The sequence below is a fragment of the Hemiscyllium ocellatum genome, chromosome 10 (assembly GCF_020745735.1).
Source record: "Hemiscyllium ocellatum isolate sHemOce1 chromosome 10, sHemOce1.pat.X.cur, whole genome shotgun sequence".
Lineage (NCBI taxonomy): Eukaryota > Metazoa > Chordata > Chondrichthyes > Orectolobiformes > Hemiscylliidae > Hemiscyllium > Hemiscyllium ocellatum.
Genome location: NC_083410.1, coordinates 93665261 through 93687152, shown reverse-complemented (window position 1 = coordinate 93687152; position 21892 = coordinate 93665261). Strand labels below are relative to the sequence as shown.

General features: G+C 42.5%; 1 protein-coding gene across 1 annotated transcript in view; it reads right to left on the bottom strand.

Annotated features, from left to right (window-relative positions):
- Positions 1–7434: 7434 nt before the first annotated feature.
- Positions 7435–21892, bottom strand: part of LOC132819582 (metabotropic glutamate receptor 1-like) — a 313439-nt gene continuing 298981 nt past the window's right edge. The window contains exon 10 of the mRNA XM_060831152.1: positions 7435–8287. Coding sequence (XP_060687135.1) covers positions 7435–8287 — 853 coding nt within the window. The remainder of the gene's footprint in view (positions 8288–21892) is intronic.

Here is a 21892-nt window from a genome sequence, read left to right as displayed (position 1 = left end):
GTAGTAAATAAACTTTCTGTTTCATCTTAATCTCTATCTTTCCCTCATCATGGCAATGTACTTTGATGTTATCCAAAATATCTTGTTTTTAAAAGCAGCTTCTTTGATAGGTTACAGTTTGCCCGACAGTTTTTGATGCCAATTTATCTGGGCCGGATTTGTTTTCATCCAATAGAAACTGCCCTCCCATTGTTAATTATTCTTAGTCTGATTGGTCCTTGTTGTTTTCCTGTTCCCCAAATGTACTGGTATATGTTTTTTTTTAGTTCTAAGCAAATACATTCTGTCCTTGAGTGGTGCCAAAGAGTGGTGGGCCTGTGGAATTCATTGCCATGGAATGCAGTGGAGGTTGGGACATTAAAGACAATGATTGATAAATTCTTAAGCTCGCAAGGAATTAAAGTATATGGGGAGAGTGCAGGTAATTGGCGTTGAAATGCCCATCAGCCATGATTGAATGGCGGAGTGGACTCGATGGGTTGAATGACTTACTTCCACTCCTATGTCTTATGGTCCTGACGCTTCTATAAGCATCCTCTCTGCAATATACTTGCATGCCTCCTTTCATTGGCGTTGTACCTTGGAAGTGAATGTATAGAGGCAGCTGTAGGCATTGGACCAGTTCATGCATTCCACCAGCATGGCAACTTAAAGGGATTTGATGATTGTCAATTCTCTTGCTGCACTGTCAGAGGTATTTTGGTGTTGAAGTTTTAAAAGCAAAGGCTCATGTAGCTGCTGACAAAAGGTAGGGGCCATGCCTTGTTGTTCTCTTCTTCCTTTGCTACAGACAATTTTACATACACTGGTCACACTATGGCAAACATCACTGCCCTGCCAAAATAAAGATCCATACCCATAATTTTGGCCTTGTATTTTGAGCTTAAATATTACTATTATAATCTTTACCTCTATGCTTCATAGGTAATAATGTTTCAAATTTAACTGGTCCATATGAACTGATGAACCATCAATATGCACTCAAGGCAAGAAGAAGCTTTTGAAGTGGCTATCTGCTTGATTTAGAGTCATCGAGACATACAGCACAGAAACAGACCCTTCAGCCCAACTCGTCCATGCTGACCAGATATCCTAAACTACTCTAGATCCTTTTGCTAGCATTTGGCCCATATCCCCCTAAACCCTTCCTATTCATATACCCATCAAGATGCCTTTTAAATGCTGTAGTTGTACCAGTTTCCACCATACCCCTCATGATTTTACAAACCTCTATAAGGTCACTCCTCAGCCTCCAATGCTCCAGGGAAAACAGCCCCAGCCTATTCAGCCTCTCCCTATAGCTCAAACTCTCCAACCCTGGCATTATCCTTGTAAATTTTTTTCTGAACCCTTTCAAGTTTCACAATATCCTTCCTATAGTAGGGAGAGCAGAATTGCATGCAATGTTCCAAAAGTGACCTAACCAATGTCCTATACAGCTGCAACATGACCTCCCAACTCCTGTACTCAATACTCTGACCAATAAAGGAAAGCATACCAAATGCCTTCTTCACTATCCTATCTACCTGCGACTCCGCTTTCAAGGAACTATGAACCTGCACTTCAAGGTTTGTTTGTTTAGCAAAACTTCCCAGGACCTTATCATTCAGGGTATAAGTCCTGCCTTGAGTTGCCTTTCCAAAACACAGCACCTCACATTTATATAAATTAAACTCCATCTGCCATGATCAAGATCCTCTTGTACTTTGAGGTAACCTTCATCGCTGTCCATTACACCTCCCATTTTGGTGTCATCTGTAACCTTACTAACTATACCTCCTACATACTCAAATCATTTAATGAGGTGACAGAACAAATCTGAAATTGTAAAACAGTTCAAAATTCAAAACCTGCTTGAATGCATAATTTGGCTGGGTAGGGGTATGTGTGTGTGTGTGTTCATAGCTTACTGGAGGGACAGCTGTTTGCCTGTTCCTTAACCCTACAGGCTGGGGCCAACCACAATGCCTATCTCACTTGTCCAGACTCAACGCATCGTAGGATGTTTGCTGCCTTGTGTACCTTGGCTCCACATCATCTGTGCCCTGAAACACAGAACAGGTACTGTGGAGTGGCAACACTGATATAGGATCATACTGAACATGTGCTGCAGGGCCTTTGGCATTTGGTGAGCCAAGCCACACTCATGGCTACAGGGTTACACTAGATTAGTAAGAGCAGGAGTATGTCATTTCCTTCTGGAACCTGATTTCTATTGTCATTAAGTTCGATTATATTTGGAACTCTAGAGGGAATGAGATCAGGACAGTAACTTGCTCACAGTCATTTTGAGAAGTTTCCGTCCTTGATTTAGCATTAGCACCCTTGCCATGCTGACCTCTTTCCCAAGGTGCAGATCTTATACATTCAGACTGTACACTGTGGCCTAATATATTAAATGATAAGAGACCAATATTTCACGCCTTCTTTATTTAATTACAGCTCATGGATCAAAATATATCATCGCAAATTAAGTTGTTAATAACAGATTCACTGACACCTAATAGTCCTTGCCTCCAGTCTTGCTGCAACCAAATTCTAACATATTGAATCAAAAATTGGTACTTATGACAGATTTTTGATACTTCATGAGTTACAACAGCAATAACTTGCATTTATATAGCACCTCTAAAGTTTTAAATCATCCAGTCACCTCACAGGAGTATAATCAAACAAAATTTGACACCAAGCCACATGATATATTTGAACAGATTCTCAAAAGCTTGGTTGAAGAGGTAGGTTTGAAGGAGCATCTTAAATGAGGAGGGAAAAAACACTAAAGCTGAGGGTGAGAAAGCTGCACGGAGCAGATAAACAGAAATGGATGTGGAAGAGACCAGAAACAGTGGGCTGTAGCACTGGAGGATGTTACCAAGATAGAGATCCACAAGGCAACGTGAGGGATTTGAAAATAAAAATGAGAATTTTATAATTGAGGTATTGTCAGACTGGGAGCCAATATCACTCGACAAGCACAGGGTTATTCTTAAAATGCAAAGAAAAAATCAAAATTAAGCATAAAATATTTACTGTTCTTTTACTATGCCAAGGAGGATTTCTAACAAAGTTGGGTTGAAACTTTTATACAATAGAAAATTTCTTACCAGAGTAAATGGAACCTCATTTATTGCCATCTGCTGTCAAATTACATTATTTCTCTAGAGATTTCTTACATTTGCAGTTTACAAGTTCATAAAAGTTGAACAGCCAAAAACACACTCAATCGTTTTTTTAAAATCTTGACACATACAGTTAACAGTGCACAACTACGATCAATTTATCAATACTTAAAATATGTAATTAACATAAAAGTCAAATCTAAACTGAATTCGGGTAAAAAACCCAAAATCAGAAGTAACATTTGTTTGTGATATTTTAAAAGGTGTTTTTCGTCTAGGGTCTGGGATTTGTGGCTGTTTTGGTTCAGTTGTTAAAAGAGTTCAACTCCAGTCTTGGGGTCACAGAAGTCTTTTTTTCCAAGTCAATATGACACTGACGCAGAATGTGGAATGCAGGACCGAGCAGGTTGGCGATCGCAGATTTTCATTTGCACAGATGGCTTTGCAATTGGCTGTGGCTTGCAGGAGGTGAACCAGTCCTGAGAATTGTGATACACTAGAATTGGTTGTCCTAGATTTGCTAATGCTTCATTGCGGCGTCTGGAAGGCCCCAGATAGAGAGTGCAGGGACGCAGTGTTTACTTACTTGGAGCTTCTTATGTGGAACACAGAAATAATAACAGGATACGCAATTAGGTCAGAATTAAACCAGTTTCTCAATTCACACAGACTGGTTACCGCATCCTTTGGTTTAGTTAAATTTTAAATACTTGGCAATTTTTACTTCAAGGAAACAGATAAAATCTAAGCGGAAGCCGGTACAAATTACTGCTCCTTATGCTGTAGGAAAAAGTAAATGCTCGACTCAATGTTTTTTTTTCCCCCCGGATCAAGCATCTTAAATGTTCTGATGCTGGTTGTTAGCTTGGCCTCTTAAGTCAAAAGCTCCTTCAGTGGTTCGTGTTACCAATTTTTGGGATGCGAATGTTATTGGCATGAATTGCCCATCCTGGGTGGCCGTCGGTATTCGCTGGTGAATCGCCTTCTTGAGCCGCTGCAGTCCATGTGGTGGCGCCGCATCCACAGTGCTGATATGTAGTACCACAATGTCGACCCAACAAGCGATGAAGGTGATGTACATCTAAGTCGAGTGTGTTGACTTGCAGGTGGCGGGTGTTCCCATGGGTCCTCCCAGGTGCTGGAGGTCACAGGCTAGTCAGCATCACAACTGGTGAACGGCGCAAGGCAGAATCTGAACGTCACTGAGGGATTAATCAGGAGAATATTGTTGCATAGCTGAAAGAAGTCACTAAGTACTTAAGGGCCAACTTTGCAAGGCTCAGCCCTCATAGCAAATGCATACCAGCTACCACTGTGACTTTGGGAGAGCCTGGTAAGCCATACAACATTAAAAAAAGGCTTCAGACAGGCAAGGAAGCAGGAGGTGGTCAGCAATGAGTATAGATAGACAGGTTAAGGGTGAGCCTTTTGAAAATGGATGGTTCTGAGAGATTTAAAAATGGACAATATGGAGAGAAGAATCTTTTCAGGAGAGAGAACTGCAATCATATCAGCAGGGATAGTCAGCAGTGTGGTGGTCATGTAATCAAGGGTTCATGGACAAGGTGAACTCAGAGAGGGTATGAGGGAACACAGAGGAAACAAAGGTGCAAGTTCAGATTGTGTGTAGGGGATCCTTTGCCTTGATGGGGTTAATAGGACTGAAACAGCAGAGGAAGCTGAATGCATGGTCTTAATTTTAGTGACAAAAGTGAACACCTTACATTTATTGAGGCTGCAACAACATGTAAGAGAAGATTAAATACGTGGTTAAGGGAAGAAGGGAGAGAGGTATATTTAGATTTAGGACTATAGCTTGTATGGAAAAATACCGTCAAAGGTTGTGCTAGAAGACTGTTTTCAAATTATGGTTTCTGGGCACAATTGCAGAATAAGTTCAGTGGGGTTACAATTCTAACTGAGCCATGGGAGCATAAAGTAGGTGGGTCAGTTTATCACAGAGCATCTTTGGGAACAATTGTCTGTCATAACTTTGGCCCAAGATTTATGAAAAGTCCAATAGAAAAAGGGACCCTTTTATGACCTCCAATCATCTTGGAATACTTTACAGATGATGAAGTATTCCTGAAGTGTTGACATTATGCTAGTATCAGAGACACAACAACCAATTTGTGTCTAGAAAGCTCCTACGAATATCAATTGTTGTTGATGATGGCTGTTCTTCATGATGTTGATTGAGAGATAAGCATTGGCTGTGTCCTAAGGAGAACACCCCTGCTTTTCTGAATACTGCAGGGATTGTTAGATTAGCTTGAAAGGACACATAGGAAGGATTTTAGTCTAGTATTTCATCTGAAAGATTCCCTCATATTGAATGTAATGTCAGCCTAGATCATGCGCTTAATTCTCTCAATCAGTCTTCTGTCCTTGCGGTGTTACTGCTACTAACTGAACCTATGTGCTGGCATCTGTAAATGGTGAAAATGTGACATTGTAGGTGTTGAATCTAGTGATGTACCACCTTGCAAAATACTGTGGATTCCGGAAATCTGAAATAATGGAAGATGCTGGAAGTAATCAGCAGGTCAAGCAGCATCTGTGGAGAGACAAAGAGTGTGACTTGCTGAATGTTTCCATCATTTTCTGTTTCTGTTTCTGTTTCAGATGATCTCAGAAGTGTTTAGCACAAGATTGTGGATAGGGGGGTAAGAGTTTTTTTTTAAAAGAGTGCCACTTCATGTTTGAGAAATTGGGTGCTGCAGAGGCAGAATATTTCTATAATTTACACTTCAAGCTTTACGTTGTAGAATATTTGAAAACACAAAGTACTTCTGGGCAAAATTCATATTGCAGTTTCAAACTTGGAAAATATATCTACAAATGTATGTATGTTTTACACTAAGTACAAGTTTCAGATTGTCAGACTGATTAAGATTGACAGAAAATAGAAACAATGAAACAGAAATGAGAACAAAAACTGCATCTTTCTTTGTCAAACGTGTTGGAATTTAACGTTACGTTGGTTGTTTATGTACCTGAGATGGAAATTACATAAGAAGCACTGACCACTGCTATCACTATTGCACACCATAGATCATGTTGCTTTTTAACCATTTGTGCAAGATTTCCAAAGGAATCTTCCAAAAAAAAGCCGAAAATTCAAAGCTATTCCCTGGTTTTGCCTCAAGTTCATTCCAGAAGTAGATCAATGCTGAGTTATTTATTTCAGAAAATAAAGGTGACAAGCCTGAATCATGGCCCATATTCTGAATCTTATGGATTGTTCATTATCACGAAATATCTCAAGAAGAAGTTTATTTATGATCATTGCTCTCCAGAGAGTAAAACTGCAGATTCTGCAGCTTTTCCAATGCATCTGGCAACCACAGCTTTTTTTTCATCAATAGATCCTACTGTTCCAACACTGAGTATGAAAGAAAGCATCTCAACAAGAGTCAACTTCCTGTGGCATTTCAAAGAAGTTTCTGAAGAAGAGTCAATTTGGACTCCAAACTTCAACTTGTTTCTCTCTCCACCGATGTTGCCAGACCAGCTGCATTTCTCCAGCAATTCCTGTCTATACTACTGTGGCATTCCTCAGGTTTGGAAGAAGCAGTCAAGAAATGGTTGTAATGGGTGGAGAGCTTATCGCCCCTACTTCTGGGGGAAGCAAGAATAACAGGTCCTCTTGTGACAGGGTGCCATTTGTATTTAAAAGCAGGTAAAGCACCATTTTCTGTTAGGTAGCAGATATAAATGTTACACGGTGACCCACCCTAAATGGGTTGCTTGTCACAGGTGAGGCAAACTGTGAGGAATAAAGAACTTCAGGATTTGAACACATTGCAGATTATTGTTGATGAGTTGATCTTGTTGACCCAGTTTTGATTTGCAAATAAGAAGCTACAGCCTTTGCTACCCAATAAACATACACACATAACTAACACAGCAGTACACCTGACAGTTGGTATTAACAGTTGGCAGTTGGCACAAAGTGAAATATCAGACTGCCCAACAATTATAATACAATAACTATTTGAAATGAAAGAAGTATGCAATAAAATAGCATATTTTAACATGCCTACCTCTACAATAATGTTTCTGAAACTACTTTTCTGAGTTGCTACATAATCTAGATGTTTCCCGGACTTAACAAGGGAACTCTAATCACATGATTATATGCATCTTGACTGTACAGACAACTGGGATAATAAACTGTTTTCCTTTTTAATTTTCAAAAGTTTCAAAACTTAGTCATTGCATGTGCCCCCAACCACACCTCCCCCTTCCCCCTTGAATATTTCATGTTGAAATCCCCAGCAAACTACAACTTCTCATTATATGAGTTAAATCTTCAGAGAGTTGAGGAAGTTTGTTTGTAGTCTCTCAGAATGACAGAAGCGTAGGTTACATTGGGTGGGGTACACAGCACTGACTCAGAGATGGGGGAGCTGGGAACGGAGCTGCCTGATGCCACTGAATCTCGGAAGGGGGATGGAGGTGTGAGTGCTGGAGAGTCCTCCAACATGAGTTTGTTAGGGACGACCAGTTCCTCCTGGTTCTCAGTGTTGTCATAAATGAAGTCGTCAATGAGGTTGAACCTTTCACTCTCCTCGTCCTCCTCCTCTTCCTCCTCCTCCTCCTCCTCCTCCTCAACAGGTGAGATGGGTTGAGGATTGAAGGTAGTCATCTGAAGTGGGAGCACTTGTTCGTCAAGTTGGTACAATGGCGTCACCCCATTCCCAGGCACTGGCACGGGGACAGTAAGCACAGAATTAAGATCAGTCATATTAGTTGTAAATGTATTGACCACTCCGTGCAACTGATCCATTATGGACTGTTGTGAAGAAACATCTTTTTGCAACTGATCAGAAATGAAGAACTGGGGATCTTCCATTTCTTTAAGCTGTGTGATAGACATTGCTCGTCTCTGCAACATCATTTCTGGACTATTGGGAATGTCGAGTCTCAATGGTTCACTTTCATCTTCTTCCACAACATTGTAAAGGGCTTTTGTGCTTGCATCTGAGAAGCTGAGATTTTTGATCTGGTTCTGGTATGGTTTAGTCAGGGGTTTGATTACAGCTGTCTGATTAGATGCAACATCTTTGCTCTTCACATGGACGGACAGTCTATGCCACATGTGCTGTCCCTTCGCTGGCCGTCCAGTTCCTGGTTCAGACCATGACACAGACTTCCCATTGGAACTGGGGAAAGATGTAAATTCCCAGTTAAAACCTTTTGCACCAAAACTGCAGCTGAATATTTTCACAGTCGATTTTACAATTCTCCTCTCTATACTTGCATTTTAAAGTGGGATTGCCACTCCGATGGGGGAAAAAAAGCACGTTGAAGAACAGCAAAATAAATTGGTTTCACATGCAAAGTTCATGGTGATTTCATGTTGCAAATTACATTGTGCAATTTATATAATTGCAATTCATTGCATTAGTTATATATCATGCCCAGTATTCACAGGGACAATAATAGCCCTTATAAAGCATTATTCTATGTGTTAAAAAAAACAATGAAATTTGATCTGGGGCAAATTGGTAATGTGGGCTTAGGCCTATTTGGGTTGGACTGAGTTGTTGAGAGTTCACTTGACTGGTCAGAAAAAACAATTAATTCAATAAAAGTTAAGATATTACTTAAGAAATTTGGAATAATCACATTAAAAACAGCTATTGCGTAGTGAGATCAGGGAAATTATCCATTGAGAACAAAGCAATGTTTGTTGATTGATTTTGGCATACACTCTTTGGCTTTGCAATAAAATGAGCATTCCTCTTAAATCCTTTATGTTTAGCTTGAGAATTTGCTGTTTCATCCCATTTTTCTTCCAAACAAGCAACAATTCTTCCCCCCCCCTGCCACCATCCCAACAAATCAACCAACTATCTCTCCATCTATCCAATCTCTCACTAAACCAGCCAGACATTCATCTATCCAGCAGACTGTAGCTTCATGTAGCTAGCCATTGAAGTACCTTGCTGGCAATCTACCTCTCCAAACATTTGGCACACCTATCAACCTTTATCCAGTGATGCACATATCAATTGATCCATCTACTCATCAAGCCAATGGGCCAGACATCCTACCACCAATCATCTTTTTTTCAATATCTCTATCTATTCATCAATACATTCTGCACTATATCCAGCCAATGAGCCATCCCACCAATCAGCTAGCAGCCGATCGAATTACCCAACCACTCAATCAAACAGATTAACACCTATATTCCATCCATACTTTTGTACCTCTTTTTATCCTTCTCGCTGCCTGGGGAAGGCAGCCAACATGATCGAAGACCCCTGCCAGCCCAGTTATAATCTCTCCCAACCTCTTCTGTCAGGCAGAAGGTACAAAAACTTAAATACATGAACCAAAAGATTCAAGAACAGCGTCTTTCTCGCTTTGATCAGACTTCTGAATGGACTTGTCAAATTTTAAATTTAAGTGTTGATCTCGTTCTTTGTACACATTCTCTGCAGCTGGAACATTGCATTTTTTGCTCTGTTCTATTACCCTAAAGCACTTTGTATGGTGTGATCTGCCTGTACTGCATGCAAAACAAAACCTTTAGCTGTGCCAAGCTATATATGAGAATAATAAATGAAATAAGAATAACAGGAGTATGTGCATCTAGATAATTCGTTATTCAGTCAGCCAGTGATTTATTATTGGATTTTTCATCCTTTCAATTATTACATTCATCCAACCTATAGTCTAGGTATCCGTTAGTCTAATCTATTATCCAAGTAACCAATCAAATAGAAATTAAGCAAACATCCAACTATTCAGTTGACCAGTACCCACCCAGATGTCTAACTAGGTGTCCAACCAGATAGGATACTTCTAACCAATAATCCAGCTGGGCATAATTTAACAAGGCATTCTTTTATTCAATTATCCAAACAATAAATTTCCAAGCAAATCATCCAGCCAGCCAGTCATTCATCCAGCTACTTATCCTTCCTTCTAACTGTCTAACCAGCAACATGGACAACTACCCTTTCTTCTACAGATTTGTTAATGTAACCACCCATTGATCAATTGATACAGCCATACATCCATCATTTATCCAGCTCAATATTCATCCAATCAACCTCATCCTTTCAGATAAAAGCCAGTTTTCACCAGCCAGAATGCTGAAAGGTCACCTCAACTTGAAAAACCAACTCCATTTTTTTCCACGGAAGATGCTTGGCCTGCTGAACATTTCGAGCATTTTTGTTTTTGTTAGATTGAAGAGTTTTAAGTGTGAGTTTTATTGGACCTGTAGATCATTGAGGATGGGAGTGATTGAGCATTGAGACTTCGCAGGAATATATTAAGAATAGTTGAGTTTTGGATGACTTGAAGTTAGTAGAAGGAAGTTGATGAAAAGTGGCCAAAGAGAGAACTTAAATAGTTGATTCTTGAGGTGACAAATGCATGTTTGAACACAGGTGGGCTGAAATAAAGGGAGGAACACACGTGAGCTGAAGTAAAGGGAGGTTTTTATTATATAAGCGAGATAGACCCAAGTGGACTTTTTGATGGAGAGGATTGGGATTTTAATGTAGCGTTTAGCTGTGTCTTATTCAGTTTGTGACAGTGACCAGGGAGCAGGATAGAGAGTGTGGCGGGTGCCAATCATCACTCAATCAAAATTTAATGTCTGTTTCTGTCTTAATGTCAATCAAATAAAATAAGGCAACGGAATTTTAAATGGAGGTCTGTTGTGGATGCCAGTTTTCTTTAATGTCCTTTTTTTAAAAATTGGAATTCATTTCCTCAAACTGCATGGTCAGATTCAAACTTGCATTCCCTGGATATAGTAACATAACCATAATGTTTCCAAATGTTCGAGTAAAAAGTGAGGTCTGCAGATGCTGGAGATCAGAGCTGAAAATGTGTTGCTGGTTAAAGCGCAGCAGGTTAGGCAGCATCCAAGGAACAGGAAATTCGACGTTTCGGGCCAGAGCCCTTCATCAGGATTCCTGATTCCTGATGAAGGGCTCTGGCCTGAAAAGTCGAATTTCCTGTTCCTTGGATGCTGCCTGACCTGCTGTGCTTTAACCAGCAACACATTTTCAGCTCATTATGTTTCCAAACCCTGAACTAGTGAAGCCCTACATCAAATTGGTTGAGCTTGTCAAGATATTGCAGTGTCACATTAGACAGCACTGAACCTGTGCTGTCTTTTTGATGAGGGAGATGTGGTCATATGAACTGAGCATTGTATTAGTGGATTGCTGTATCACAGACCTTCAGGATATTGAAATTTAAAGTGGATATTTCAGTTATCCCAGCGGCAGAACTGGCTGATCCAAATGACATTTGTTGTTAGATTAGTTATTAGTTTTAAGTCTAGGATGGGTAAATTTTTGTTAAGCAAGAGTATTAATGAATATGAGCCAAAGGATGGTGACTTCTGAAGAGGATCACTGGACCTTTCTTCACTTAATTCATTCATAGGAAGAGAGCATCATTGGTTAGCATTCATTTCCCATCTCTAATTGCCCAGCGGGCACTTGAGAGTTAACCATATTTCAGTGGGCCTGGAGTCACATGTAGGCCAGACCGGGTAAGGATGGAAGTTCCTTTCTCTAAAGAGAATTAGGGAACCAGATGGATTGTTCCCAACAATGGATTCATGGTCATCATTAGACTCTTAACTCCAGATTTTTAAAAACTGAGTTCAAATTCCATCATCTGCCATGGCAGGATTCAAACCCGAATCCCTGGACTTTATCTGGGTCACTGGATTAATAGTCCAGTGATAATCCCACTCAGCCATCACCTCTGCACCTGGAGTGTTGTGGGCAAATTGTTGGAGGGAATCCTCAGGGCCTGGATTGGCAAGAACTGATTAGAATAGTCAGTATGGCTTTCTGCATGGGAGATCATTTCTGAAGACAAATGCTGCTAGACCTGCTGATTTTCTCCAGCAATTTCTGTTTTTGTGGCAGGTATATGGCAGGTAAAGGGACAGCTGGAAAACGGGAAGCCTTCAAAAATGAGAAAACGAGAATCCAGAGACAGTATATTCTTGTTAGGGTGAAAGGAAAGGCTGCTAGGTGTAGGGAATGCTAGGTGAAATTGAGGGTTTGAGTAAGAGAAAGAAGGTATAGACAGCAGAGACCAAGTATAAAGAAAGTAGGAGTATACTCAACAGGGAAATCAGGAGGGCAAAAAGGGGGCAAGAGATAGTTTGAGCAAATAGGGTTAAGGAGAATGCAAAGGGATTTTATAAATACATTAAGGACAAAAGAGTAATTAGGGAGAGATTACGGCCCCTCAAAGATCAGCAAGGCAGCCTACGTGTGGAGCCGCAGGAGATGGGGGAGATACTAAACGAGTATTTTGCATCAGTGTTTACTGTGGAGAAGGACATGAAGATATAGAATGTTGAGAAATAGATAGTGACATCTTGAAAAATTTCCATATTACAGAGGAGGAAGTGCTGGATGTCTTGAAATGCATAAAAGTGGATAAATCTCCAGGACCTGATCAGGTGTACCGGAGAACTCTGTGGGAAGCTAGGGAAGTGATTGCTGGGCCCCTGGCTGAGATATTTATATCATCGATAGTCACAGGTGTGGTGCCAGAAGACTGGAGGTTGGCTGATGTGGTGCCGCTGTTTAAGAAAGGTGGTAAGGCCAAGCCAGGGAACTATAGACCAGTGAGCCTGACCTCGGTGGTGGGCAAGTTGTTGGCGGGAATCCTGAGGGACAGGATCTACATGTATTTGGAAAGGCAAGGACTGATGAGGGATAGTCAACATGGCTTTGTGTGTGGGAAATCATGTCTCACGAACGTAATTAAATTTTTGAAGAAGTATCAAAGAGGATTGATGAGGGCAGAGCAGTAGATGTGATCTATATGGACTTCAGTAAGGCGTTCGACAAGGTTTCTCATAGGAGACTGATTAGCAAGCTTAGGTCTCACGGAATATTGGGAGAATTAGTCATTTGGATACAGAACTGGCTTGAAGGTAGAAGATAGAGGGTGGTGGTGGAGGTTCATTTTTCAGACTGGAAGCCTGTGATGAGTGGAGTGCCACAAGGATCGGTACTGGGTCCACTACTTTTCATCATTTATATAACTGATTTGGATGAACATAGGAGGTATAGTTGGTTAGTTTGCAAATGACACCAAAATTGGAGGTGTACTGGACATTGAAGAAGGTTACCTCAGAGTACAATGGGATCTTGATCAGATGGGCCAATGGGCTGAGGAGTAGCAAATGGAGTTTAATTCAGATAAATGTGAGGTGCTGCATTTTAAAAAGGCAAATCTTAGCAGGACTTATACACTTAATGGTAATGTCCTCGGGAGAGTTGCTGAACAAATTGACCTTGGAGTGCAGGTTCATAGTTCCTTGAAAGTAGAGTCGCAGGTAGATAGGGCAGTGAAGAAGGCGTTTGGTATGTTTCCTTTATTGGTCAAAGTATTGAGTACAGGAGTTGGGAGGTCATGTTGCAGCTGTACAGGATGTTGGCTCGGTCACTGTTGGAATATTGTGTGCAATTCTGGTCTCCTTCCTATTGGAAGAATGTTGGTAAACTTGAAAGGGCTCAGAAAATATTTACAAGAATGTTGCCAGGGTTGGAGGTTTGAGCCAAAGGGAGAGGCTGAATAGACTAGGGTAGTTTTCCCTAGAGGGTATTATTGAAAAGGCATCTGGATGGGTATATGATTAGGAAGGGTTTACCGGAATATGGGCCAAGTGCGGGTAAATGGGACTAGATTAATTTAGGATATCTGATCGGCATGGACAAGTTGGACTGAAAGGTGTGTTTCTGTGGTGTACCTCTCTCTGCCTCTATGAGTCTGTATGAAGTTAGGCCATAAACTGCAATCTTATTGAATGGCAGAACAGGCTTGAGGGGCTGAATGGCCTACTCCTGTTCTTATATTGCTATTACTCACTACTCATTTGGTGTACTGTCTTGACACTGCTACTTGAGGCTGATTCAGAGCAGTTCCTTAATAGGCTGAGGTCTTTCTGGAAGTCATCATTGGTGCTCTACTACTTACTGCAGAAGTAAGACACTCAGCAAGATGTACCAGCCATTAGCATCCATTGAACAGTGAACCTTCAAGTGTCACAAAGGCTGAGGGGGAAGGGGTCAACAATTTGCATCTCATGGATGTGCTAATGTACAGTCTAAGTCTGAGGAACAGCAGGATGAAGGGGCTATACAGTATAACCTGCTTGTGTTTGTGTGTGTTGTTTATTGCATTCATATGGTACTTGGGTGTAATGCAGAATACAGAAACATCTTCACTTTGTCTTTGGCATGGTAGGCTCAATTCTGATCACCAGCAAATTGGGCAAGTTAATGCCTGCATCCTTACACAATCCTTCTGTTTGATACTCGCCTTATTTTAAAAGGGAGGGCGGTTTCCTGGGAAACCAAGTCTACCATCACCAAGCCTTGGCACAATCTTTCTCGGATACCTTTGAGACAATCAAGTGAATACAAAAAGATCCCGTGCTTCTATTTTAAAGCAGGGTAGGAAATCATTCCTTAACCTGCTGGCCCATACTTATTCCTGAATAGAGAGAAAAAGATATCTATGATAATTGCTACAATATTGTTGTGGAATCCTGTTGTACACATACTGTCATCTGTTTCTTCCTACATTAATGTAGTGACTACAGTTCAAAAGCATTTCAGTGGATGGAAGGCATTTCAAGATGTCCTGAGGTCGTGACAGGCACTGTATAAGTGCAAATTGCAAGAGCCTATTCTGCCATCAGGGAATGCTGTTGGGTAATGAAGATGAATTCTCAACGCTGTGAGAGATTGGTGGTTGTATACCCGCACAGCTCTCCTCACAAGGCCTCAACAAACATAAGCCTTATAGCTTTCAATCTCGAAGGAGACCGATACATGGAACAAGAAGAGCTGCAGCATTCTGCAGCCAGAAAAATGGTAAGTGAGAACGTGGAATCTAGCTGCACAGAATAGCCTGGCAGATTACCGTACCAGACACTGATGTGGAGAGTGCCTGTGTTACCATTTAAAGAATATCTGCAGAAAATACTGTCCAAATAAACTCTGGAATTCCTTTTCAGTGACAAAATTGAGAGTCCAAGTCCTGTGCCAGAGATATGAGTACATAATCTAGGCTGGCACTCATAGTGAGGGAGTGCAGCTGTTTTAACTGGTAGGAGGCTTATCTTACACAAAGCTGGACATGAGCTGTGCATACTTGCAATTAGATTTAGGCCAGGATTCTCAGAAGTAGGCTACAAATGAAACCCATTAGAGCTCATACTGATATACAAGACTGCCATTTGGCATATCTTCAGCATTTTCAATTTTTCATTGGATGATGGAGAACATTTTGCAAGGTCTTTCTCAGGCCAACATTTACCTGGATGATGTCCTGACAGCAGGGAAAATTCATAAGGAACACTTAGAGAACTTGGATATAGTCCGAAGATATTTTTCTGAGGCACGCGTACACCTTAGAAGGGAAAATGTGTGTTCCAGGCCCCTCAAGTGACCTTTACTAACACCTTCCATCCCGACCTCAAATTCACCTGGACTGTCTCAGACTCCTCCCTCCCCTTCCTAGACCTTTCCATTTCTATCTCGGGCAACCGACTCAACACAGACATCTACTATAAACCGACTGACTCCCACAGCTACCTGGACTACACCTCCTCCCATCCTGCCCCCTGTAAAAACTCCATCCCATATTCCCAATTCCTTTGTCTCCGCCGCATCTGCTCCCAGGAGGACCAGTTCCAATACTGTACAGACCAGATGGCCTCCTTCTTCAAGGACCGCAGATTCTCCCCAGACGTGATCGACGATGCCCTCCACCGCATTTCCTCCACTTCCCGCTCCTCCGCCCTTGAGCCCCGCCCCTCCAACCACCACCAAGACAGAACCCCACTGGTTCTCACCTACCACCCCACCAACCTCCGTATACAGCGTATCATCCGCCATCATTTCCGCCAACTCCAAACGGACCCCACCACCAGGGATATATTTCCCTCCCCTCCCCTATCAGCGTTCCGCAAAGACCACTCCCTTCGTAACTCCCTCATCAGGTCCACACCCCCCACCAACCCAACCTCCACTCCCGGCACCTTCCCCTGCAACCGCAGGAAATGCAAAACTTGCGCCCACACCTCCTCCCTTACTTCTCTCCAAGGCCCCAAGGGATCCTTCCATATCCGCCACAAATTCACCTGCACCTCCACACACATCATCTATTGCATCCGCTGCACCCGATGTGGCCTCCTCTATATTGGGGAGACAGGCCGCCTACTTGCAAACGCTTCAGGGAACACCTCTGGGACGCCCGAACCAACCAACCCAACCACCCCGTGGCTCAACACTTCAACTCCCCCTCCCACTCCACTGAAGACATGCAGGTCCTTGGACTCCTCCATCACCAGAATATAACAACACGACGGTTGGAGGAAGAGCGCCTCATCTTCCCCCTGGGAACCCTCCAGCCACAAGGGATGAACTCTGATTTCTTCAGTTTCCTCATTTCCCCTCCCCCCACCTTGTCTCAGTCGATTCCCTCAAACTCAGCACCGCCCTCCTAACCTGCAATCCTCTTCCTGACCTCTCCGCCCCCACCCCACTCCGGCCTATCACCCTCACCTTAACCTCCTTCCACCTATCACATCTCCATCGCCCCTCCCCCAAGTCCCTCCTCCCTACCTTTTATCTTAGCCTGCCTGGCACCCTCTCCTCATTACTGATGAAGGGCTCTGGCCCGAAATGTCGAATTTCCTGTTCCTTGGATGCTGCCTAACCTGCTGTGCTTTAACCAGCAACACATTTATCAGCTCTGATCTCCAGCATCTGCAGACCTCACTTTTTACTCGAAGATTTTTTTCCCTCAAATGACCTACTTGGGATCCAGGGCCAACCAGACTGGGCTGATCAAAGATGCCCTGGCTCCCTCATCTGTGAATGAGCTGAGGTCATACAATATTGTATGCATATCTGAGGTCTGGTAAATTATTACAGAAAGTTCATTTACAACCTGGCACCATTGCATCAACTCCTAAAAAAGGCTCAGCCTTGGAAATTATCTTACTGACAGGCCCTAACTTTTGACGAAGTAACTATCGTCCTCTAATATGCTGGCACAGCATGATCCCAAGAAAGATCTGGTATTGACACGTGAGGAGCCTCCCCATATGGCATTGGAATGGTATGAACTCATAGGAAGCCCACTGGAGAGGAATACTTATGCATTCAAAACCTTGGCTAATGCAGATTGTATACGCCCAAGTAGAAAAAGAAGGACTGACAGTCATATTTGGAGTCAGAAAGTTCCATCAATACCTTTACGGATGAAAATTTGTGATAATCTCAGAGCACAAACCTGTATTTAGTTTCTCAAAGAGGACAAAGCAGTGCTGCCCATAGCTTTAGGCTGCATTCAGCATTCTAATACTAAGTGCTTCTAATTAAAAGTTAGAACACTGTCCAGGAGGCCAGGTAGCAGGTCAGTTATAACACTGAATTTTCTGGACACGCTATAATATCACACAGCTGGTAATATGAGATTTTGGATGCAGCAAGGTCCAGTCCTTTTAAAACTGAAACAATTAGCATTAATCAGGGAAAACAAAAGGCTGTCGCAGCTAGAATTAAAACCTTTGTGGATCTGGAGAGACCAGCTCGTGGTAGAGGATGGCATATTGTTAAAGGGAATGAGTGTGATTGTCCTGAGCAAAGGCTGATGTTAAGTCTTGGCTGAACTCCATCATGAAGACATTGGTGAGGGAGTTATGTCTGGTGGCCAGGCTTGGATGCGAACAGAGCTGTATTGGGGGAGCAGTGCCCACAGTGTCAACAAGGGTAAAAGTTACCAATAGCAACTCTCCCACATCATGGGAATAGCTGGGTAGACCTTGGACTCAGTTACACGTCAATTATGCAGGTCCTTTCATGGGTTCAATGGTCTTAATCATTATAGACACAGTAGTTGGATATGCATAGGGTCTATTTGTAAAACACTGGAGCAACGATAGAAAAATTGTGCACATCTTTTGCGACACGTCGAGTCCCAAAGGTATTGGTTACAGAAAATGGCAGGGAATTTGGGTATTTTCTAACGTTGAATGGGATTCAAGATATTCAGACAGTTCCATGCCGTCTATCATCCAATGGCCTGGAGGAAAGAGCATCCATAGTTTGAAGGTAGGACTGAAGAAACAGCCTACTGCCTCAATAGGTACCAGTTATCATGATTCTTTTTTATTATAGGACCACCCCCTCATACAACTACAGTGATAGCACAGGCAGAGTTGCTAATGGGGAGACAACTCTGCAACAAGCTAGGTCTGATCCTCCTGGCCTGTGGGGGTGAGGGGGGAGGGGTAAACAATAGTGCTGAAACAGCATCAGGAACTCCAGTACCAAATCCAATACTCTGCCAAGCGAGAGAGACAGCTTGATACGGGGGACAAGATTTGATGCACAAATGATGGAAATGGACCCAACTAGGTCAGAGGTATGGTCAATGCAAGATCAGTATCAGTGACTTGTAAAGTTTGAGTAGGGTAAACTGCCCTGAATAAGCATGGGGACCATTTGAAAGCTGCAAGTGCATAGACTGCGTGGGAGCAAAACTTGTCTTGCTCCTGAAGCCTTCAGAAATACTTCAGCAAGCCGAAGATTCACCCTCTCCATCAAACATTGTCGAGTCCTCTGAATCAGAGATGGACATTATGGAAGTAGTTGCCTTGATGCTTCTGCCTCTGGAAAAAGGGAGTGAAGATGCTCCAAGTCCATGAGGCGAACTCTCATTTGTCACATGTCTCACGTGTTGGATTCTGAGTTGTACGTCCCTGACCCAGTGTTAAAAATGCCTCGGGAGGCTCTTATTCAATCAGATCACCTTGTGTCTGTGGACTCAGAGGGGGAGGGTTGGACTGAATATAACAAGGTCAGCCAACTGCACCTCATAGAATATGAGTTCCCTGATGGGGGCTGTTAATCTGGTCCAATCAGGGAGCCTTGGCTGACAAAAGAGAGGATTGATGTCAGGAATATTGAGGTCCTCAATGCCTGACTCAGCGGGAGGCAGTGCTATTGTCAAGTGCTAAGCTTTTGTAAACAAAAGTGATTGGTGATGGGATGCTGGCCTCTGAAGTTATTTCAGCCCTCTGCCTGCCCTCTTGGGTAAACATAGAAAATGCCTTGCCACTACTTAGGGAATTATTTAGTATCTTTGTGTTCTGGCCAATATTTAACATCAATAAAGGAGATTATCAGGTCATTGTCTCATTTTCATGAGATCTTGCTTTGTGCAAATTGGCAGCTGTGTTTCCCATGTGACAATATTGGCACTTCATAGGTGGTGAAATACTTTATGCCACTCCCATGTCCTGAAAGGCACTAGATAAATGCAGTTCTTCATGTATTTGACTAAATACCAGCTTTTCCTAGGCTCTGGCTCCATTATAGCCAATGACGAAACAACCTCAGCTAATCATTAAGTGTGCTACTTCGTCTCAAGGTTTTGCCAATGGCGTGCTGATGGCTCCCAGCCTCCTGTGGGGTGCAGACCACGAAGGACCTATAGGTGATTCTGTCATTGTCTGGTGCTGCAGTTTGGTTTGCCTATTGATTGTTGACCGATTCATTTCCTGGCAGGTGTCTGATGCACGTGATATCACCTCAATACCCTGCTTACTTCAGACATGTCACTGGCCTGACAATGATGAACTTAAGGCAGATGTGAGGCCTATGAATTCCAGCTGCCAGACTGTCCCCCTCTGATCTCCCAGCATGCTGAAATTGGCCAAGAAAACAGACAGATTGGATCAAGACAGCTCATCATATTAATAGGGGCATTTCTGAGATGCCCACGTTATGTTTACCAGTTTCTGGGGGCCTTTGCTCTCCATATTTTTATTCATTAATGGGATGTGGATGTCACTGGCAAGGCCACATTTATTACCCGTCCCTAATTGCTCTTGAACTGACAGTCTTACTAGACCATTTCAGAGGGAAGTTTAGAACTATCCACATAGCTGAAGATCTGGAGTTACATGTAGGCCAGATCAAGTAAAGGCAGCACATTTCCTTGCCGAAAGGACATTAGTGAATCAGATGGGTTTTTATGACAATCAACAACGGTTTGATGGTCACCATTATTGAGGCTAGTTTTCATAGTCATAGAGATCTACAGCCCTTTGGCCCATCATGCTCAAACTGTTATTCTAACCTAATGGCACTTGGTCCGTGGCCTTGAATGCCTTGGCACATTTAAGTACTTCTTAAATGGTAACAGGGTTTCTGCCTTTACCACTCTTACAGGCATTGAGTCCCAGATTCCCACTAATCTCTGGGTGAAAAAGTGTTTTCTGACGTTCCTTGAAACCTTCTTTCCTGTACTTTAAATCTATGTCCCTGGTCATTGTTCCCTCCATCAAAGGGGAAAGTTTCTTCCTATTTATCTTTCTAATAATTATAATTTTATACATTTCCTCTGCTCTTAGGAAAACAACCTTAGTCTATCCAATCTCTCTTCACAACTGAAACTCTGCAGGCAACATTCTGGTGAATCTCCTCTGCACCCTCTCTGGTATAATCACATCCCTCCCATAACGTGGTTTGCATACAATAATCCAGCTGTGGCCCAACCGATTTCTTATACTGTTCCAGTATAACCTTCCTGCTCTTAAATTCTCTGGCTAGGCCATTTCAGAGGGCATTTGAGATTCCACCACATTGCGGTGGGTTTGGAGTTACACGTAGGCCAGACCAGATGAGGATGGCAGATTTACTTCCCTGAAGGACATTAGTGAGCCAGGTGGGCCTTTCTAACAATTGACAATGATTTTATGGTCATCAGTAGATTCTTACTTTCCCTAGACCTTTTTAAAAATTGAATTCAAACTGCACTGTCTGCCATGGTAGGGTCTGAACCCAGGTTCCCAGAGCATTAACTGAGTTTCTAGATTGAGAGGTCTGATAATAATACCACTAAGGTCAGCACCTTCCCCATGTTTGATTAGATTAGATTCCCCACAGTGTGGAAACAGGCCTTTGGCCCAACCAGTCTACACCAACCCTCCAAAGAGTAACTCACCCAGACCCATTTCCCTCTGACTAATGCACCTAACACTATGGGCAATTTATCATAGCCAATTCACCTGACCTGCACATCTTTGGACTGTGGGAGGAAACCCAGAGGAAACCCACGCAAACACGGGGAGGATGTGCAAACTCCACACAGACAGTTGCCCGAGGCTGGAAGGTATGAACCCCTTGGTGCTGAATCAATGATAGGAACCTCTGGCCAGTAGCAACCTGGACCTCTGCAGCCACTTTATTTAGCTCATTTGTGCTCTATTAACTCTTAATTTCTCTACAACCTTTGGCCTGTGTGTAGCTATGCTTGGAAGACTGAAGGTAGTGATGTAAGTGCCAGTTCAGTGGCATAGCATTGCAGCCTTCTCCATTCCTAAGAAAGCAGTCAAAAATAAAGTGTAAAAATGCTGCCTCAAACAACCTCCTTCTGAAACAGTTAGGTGTCAGCCATTGGATCAATGGTAACACTCTTGCTTCAAATAGTCATAGGTTCAATTCCTGCACCTGAGGCTTGAGTATATAATCCAAGTTGGCACTCCAGTGCAGTACTGCAGGGATGCTGCACTGCTGGAGATGCCATCTTTTCCAGTCAAACATCAAACTAAATGTCTTTGCCCTCTCAGGTGGATGTGAAAGGTGTGATGAAATTATTTTAGAGTAGCCAACGGGGGAAATTTTCCCTGCCATCCTGGTCAATCATCTCTAAAACAGATGATTGGTCTGTCTACCAAT